Here is a 5,440-nt window from a genome sequence, read left to right as displayed (position 1 = left end):
ATTGTTTTGTCGCGTTTAAATGACACGTCTTATGAAAACATGACGTCTAACCAGTGCTGCATTCATGTACCTCTTGTAAGCTCAAACTTTCTAACTTCTTACGTCCGACTTGTGCATTCACGTGCTTTGGTCAATCGCAGTAACAAAATAGATCTTCTAAAAATGTATTTTGGCGATTGATTAATTTTATCAGTCAATCAAAACGGGGCTCGTTTGTGACGCGGCGACAGAAAGATAATGAGATATGTGTGTGAATGTATTTGATGTGATAATCATTCATCTGTTGCATGCACCACTGTTATCATTCTAAATAACACTAAGCCCTCTGTTTGTTATATTTCCACGACTGGGCTATCACATTATTCCGACGCTGCCGTTCATATTCCCACTTTGTCGTGTCTTTCAAGAGTGGTGTTTCGTATTTACACAGTTTTTGGGCAGCATTGAAGGCATCATCATGGTCGCCCGTCCAATCATCTGTTGCCATTTTGAAGCGGAAACTTCGAAATCAAAGCCCGCCTTTTGTTTCCCTTTTTACCAGCTAATTTCGGCTGGTTTGCTCCTTTTATTCATACCAATATCTCGTAATTTTTACTCACAATATGGACGATCACACCATTGAGCAAATGCGCCACAATGGTCTCATCTACAAAAGGACGCTGGAGCGCATTATCGACAAGGTGTGTGTACTTTAATTGTGTGTTTGGTCTTCTTGGGAGAGGAAAAGAGGGTAACGTCAGGGGCGAAGCTAGCTAGCTTCAACGCCAGGTTAGAGACATTCATGTCCCTTTGCTCTCAGTCAGATGTGTCAAACTTGTGCATTTGCTCTTGACAGTATTCAAAACTGAAGTATGAGGATGGGGGCATCGAGGTGGACCTGGAAACTACAGACATGACAGGTAACTCAGCAGCTTTGCTCCTGATATTCTGCGCATGTGTCTCAAGTGACTGACTTACAGTATGTTCCCCAGCTTTATTTAGGGAAAAAATGAAATAGTATGCCCGTAGAGACTGTTCAACGATCATTTTAGACTGATATTTTATCGGCGAGTTTGTTACTACAGCGCTCTCCATGTGTACAGTGTGTATTTTTGGTGCGTTGCGCCCCCTGCTGGTGATACATCGTTTTTATAGCTTTTAGCTCTGTCAGAGAGCAACAGAGAGAAATAGGTTTTACACACAACACCTCCTCATGCTTCTTGTGAATTTGACAAAACTGACACAGACTAAAACTAAAGACATTGTCTGTATTTTTTTTTTTTAGTTTAGTTTAGTTAGTTTTATAAGTGCACAGTATCATTTCAGTTAGTTTTCGTTTTTCTCTAAAGTCTACTTTTTAAAAATTTTTTATTTCAGTTGACAAACGCTTTTTAGTTTGGTTTAGTTTTAATTGACTTTACTAAGCTTGATGCAGGCAGTCACTTCTTGAATAGTTTGCCGTGTCAACAGTGGTGTGGTGGCAGACTGTCAGCTGTTCAGGCTGAGGGCAAGAAGGCCATGAAGCATTTGGATTCAAGCATCTTCCCACATTTCTGTTAAATGACGCTCTGACAGAGATGTGAGCACGCCCAGTGAGGGGGAAAAACAGGAATTTTGATCTGAGTGTTTACACAGCTGTCAAATCAGCAGGAATCAGTTATGTGTCTGATTTGGGAGCACATATGACATATTTTTTTGCTGTTCACACTGGCATTAAAAAAAGGATCTGTGTCATATTTGAGGGGGAAAAAATCAGATGTAGGCCACTTTCTTCTGGCTGTCTGAATGTAGATTTAGTGACCTACTTGTCATTGTTGCATGGCCTAATTCTGCATCTTGTCTCTTGATTTGACCTGATGAAGATCTGGGGCGCTACATGAATCTGTCAAAGAAGAATCTGTCCAAGCTGGAGTCAAAGGTTTGGGTAGCTTTATGGTCACTCATGATACAGAACAACTCCAAATGTTACACTTGTATTCTTTGTGTAACTGTCAAATAACACCATAGGTTTTGGGTGAAAGTGCATTTTATCAACTTGACATTTCAGGGTACACAATATTTAAGATTGTATTAATCAAATTAGAGCTTGATTACAGCTTACATGCTCTGCATTTTTGACAAGTGAAACCTTCTCCTTTTCCTCTTTTCAGAGCCAGACAGATTTAAGAGAACATGCGCTAAGAGGTAGATATCTTGATATGATGCCAAACTACAACTGTAGGCCTAATTTACAGCAATGTTTAAAATATGCATGTTTCATCTAATGTCATTACTTTTTTGTTTGTTCCACTACAGCTCAAGATATTACAGGAGACAGTCAGGTAAATTTATTATATTTACCAATCAGTGCTGCTGTCTTGGTTGTGTAGTATATATTTTCATCACTGTAATTTCAACAGTTGGACTACTCGCATCGGGATCATGGAGCTGATGAGACTGACATTTCTTCTGTGGAGCCTAATGGTGAGAGAAAGCAAACAATTATATCTTATTTTTAGTCTTCTGCTCAGTGCAAACTGCAAATTTAATCAAAAAAGGCAGTCCTTTGCTTTCTTTTGATGTCGCTGTTCACATCTGCAGACCCTGAAATAGGGATGTGAAATTGAGGAGAAAAAAAATAGGGATACACAATAATGGGATTTTTGCTGATATGCTGATATTTTTCAACTCTTTTCTTTGATTGCCAATATGTGTGCATATTTTTTTGCACCTAATTGCACCAAGTTTCTCCTGCAGTGGAATTAACATTTTACTATTACTCTTATTGTGAAGGCCCACTGGCAGAGGCACACATAAAATGCAATGCTTTTCAAAATGCATACATTCCACTGTGCAAAACCAGAAAACTGCTTCAGCTTCGGTTGTGTAAAACATGGCATATTTATTTCTATATAAATTTTTCTTTCAAATAAAACTGTTAAGATTCATCCTACTTAAACAGGCATGGATGGTGCTTTCCCCTAGACAATCCTGACCGCCACAACCAGGGCAAATTTGATCTATTTCACAAATCAGCAGAAATTTTCATTTTGGGCTGATGTTTCATTTTAAAACTGGTAGTGATCAATACCAGTGATGTGACAATATTATTGTGAATCCCTTTGAGGGAAAAAACTAAATTATATTTATTGTCAAAGTTAGATGACTTTTTTCTTGTTACACTCCACAGAGATGTCTGTACGTGACAGTATGCAGCTGAATGCCAGCTCTTTGGATGAGAGTCAGATGAACTCTTCTGAGACTGAGCTCCAGCCCGAGGATCAGGATGAGGAGCTAGAAAAGTCTCTGAGTAGTCAAGGCAGTTCTTTAGTGGAGCTGTATCCCAGCATGATCAGTCAAATAGGGAAGGCGTGGCATCGCCAGCATGTGTCTGAGGCTGCTGACTCTGTGCTGAGGAGGTACCGTAGATTGCGATGGCAGTCTAATAGAGGCAACTTAAACCGCACTTTCAATGTCACACTGAGACACACCAACAGTAACCCAAAGATGATGAACACCAAAGCTGTGCTCAGCAGACCTTCCAGCAGCTCTCAGAGCAGGGACTTCCCAAGAATACCAACTAAAAGGAGTGCCAGTGTCCCTCAGTCTCCCTCGCACACTGTAACCAGCCTGCAGGACTGGCACACTGAGAAGCAGTCTCCTAGGAGGCAGCACTCGCTGAAAAAAGATCTACATCGGCCTGTCCTGGTGATGGATTTCTCTTCCTCTGGGATCTTGTCTGAACAGGACAGTTATGAGCTAAAGGACAACTCCTTGAACCAGACCTTCACCATGTCTCAAGTGTCCGCTCATTACTCGTCTTCACAGCAGAGACAAAACCCCATTACTCTCACTGCCAGTCCCAGAAAACCTTGCTGTCCCACAACTGGTACATCCATGGATCCATCTTTGCGGTCTGATCATCTTTCCCTCCCCTCAAACACAGTTCAGAGGGTCGGTTGTCCCATGTATGTAACAGAAACTTCCACAGACAGTGCCAGTGTCCATTACTCTCCAGTCAGGCAAGGTTCTTTAAGAACAAGGCTGATGACAAGGGAAGGCCATAGTGGATCACCTCTAGCTTACACTCTTAGCAGAAGCCCAAGGTCAGACACTGTGGGAAACTTTTCCAGAGAGTCTAAGAAACCCAGATCTCTGTCTGCATCTCCATCCTCCCCTTTACACAAGTCTACCATGCTACCAAGGAGGCTCTATCTTCAAGACTCACATGTTTTCTCCCAACCAAAACCCAGCTCACCGCAGTCATCCTCAGCAGCAGGCCATCATAGGTTCCAGCGACGCCTTTCCTTTGACTCGGCCTTCCTGCCAAGCAGTGTTTCTTACCCCCCCAGGGAGCTGGAGGATGAGTTTCAGAAACTCTACCACAGGTTTGTCTGCCAGGGTAAATCATCTTTCTCTAATGGCCGCCCCTGCCGTGTGTGTGCCAGGAGCTCTGAGGTCAGCAGGGGGCACTCTTCCTCAGCTTTGGCAGCTCTGGCTTTGTCTCCCCACCGCTCTGTTCTAAGGAAGCGACACAGGGAGTTGGAGTGGGACAGCCGTCCCCAGTCCAAACGCCTCAGGAATGGGCACTTGGCATACTCCCCGGGGTCCCGACGCCATGGGAAAGAAATGCTCAAACACCTTCTCTCTCCCACTGGTGTGGGTGCTGTCATGGCTCCGGCATGCAGCATCCAGCAGCCCTCAGACACCCATCAGGAAGGCTGGATGACTCAGGCCCAGCTGCTGTCTTCAGAGGTTTTGGGTAAGGGAACCCTACAAAACACTACATTGTGCCACACAAAATGATGTGATGTGATCTGAAGACAGAATGCTCATTTGAAATGTTTTGCACCAGCTGAAGCCGTGTTGATTCCTGCTATCATTTCTTTACATCATGTATTCCTCTCAACAGGTGGTTCACCTGGCAAAGCAAAATGGCAAAGTAGCTGTTCTCCCAGGTAATTATGAATAATGTACTGTTTTGCATTTATTCCAGCCTCACAGCTGTTCATACTTTTTTTTAATCACCTTCTGTTCTTTTCCAAACATAATTAGGAGGCTGCTGAACACCTTTGGCCAAAGATCCTGTCCACGTCACCTGTTCAGCCGCTGCCATTGTACACCTGTGTTTGAAAACTAATTGTTCCTAATGTAAGAAATATATTGGTGTAAAAAGTTATTTGTAGCAGTTGTGGGTGTAGGTCTACCTTTGTATTAATCACAGTTGAACTGTTTTATAATGGATGTTAAATTGTAAAGAATTAATTTGATCCCAGAGTTGTTTTTGGCTCATGGTCCAGATTTTTCTCCTGCTGTAATGCCTTACCAACATTTTATTAAAACTAATCATTTTATCTTGAGGTCACTGTAATCATCATCATGCTGATTTCTTGTAATGTCTTTTTTATTGTTAAAATAAACATCTTTATATTAGGTTGCACCATTGTTTGTCTATAAACAATATGCATTTTCTAAGGACACA

At 42.1% G+C, this 5,440-nt stretch overlaps 1 protein-coding gene across 1 annotated transcript; it reads left to right on the top strand.

The window, feature by feature from the left end:
- The first annotated feature begins 519 nt into the window (after positions 1–519).
- Positions 520–5,398, top strand: LOC115357685 (uncharacterized). Its single transcript, XM_030049300.1, has 9 exons — positions 520–680; positions 836–899; positions 1,842–1,897; positions 2,130–2,163; positions 2,275–2,300; positions 2,379–2,442; positions 3,149–4,720; positions 4,871–4,916; positions 5,014–5,398. Exons 1-9 carry the CDS (start codon positions 603–605, stop codon positions 5,096–5,098), a joined length of 2,025 nt encoding a protein of 674 aa, XP_029905160.1. The 5' UTR covers positions 520–602; the 3' UTR covers positions 5,099–5,398.
- The last annotated feature ends 42 nt before the right edge of the window (positions 5,399–5,440 follow it).

The sequence above is a fragment of the Myripristis murdjan genome, chromosome 4 (genome assembly GCF_902150065.1).
Source record: "Myripristis murdjan chromosome 4, fMyrMur1.1, whole genome shotgun sequence".
Classification (NCBI taxonomy): Eukaryota; Metazoa; Chordata; class Actinopteri; order Holocentriformes; family Holocentridae; genus Myripristis; species Myripristis murdjan.
Note: the sequence above shows the minus strand (reverse complement) of the source record. Positions and strands in the feature narration are given on the sequence as shown.

What these genes read in the sequence shown, in the direction of transcription:
- LOC115357685 (XM_030049300.1), top strand. Translation starts at nt 603, where the DNA reads ATGGACGATCACACCATTGAGCAAATGCGCCACAATGGTCTCATCTAC. An exon ending in TGGAGCGCATTATCGACAAG is followed by an intron (nt 681 to 835) that starts GTGTGTGTACTT and finishes TGCTCTTGACAG; the next exon opens with TATTCAAAACTGAAGTATGA. An exon ending in TGTCCAAGCTGGAGTCAAAG is followed by an intron (nt 1,898 to 2,129) that starts GTTTGGGTAGCT and finishes TCCTCTTTTCAG; the next exon opens with AGCCAGACAGATTTAAGAGA.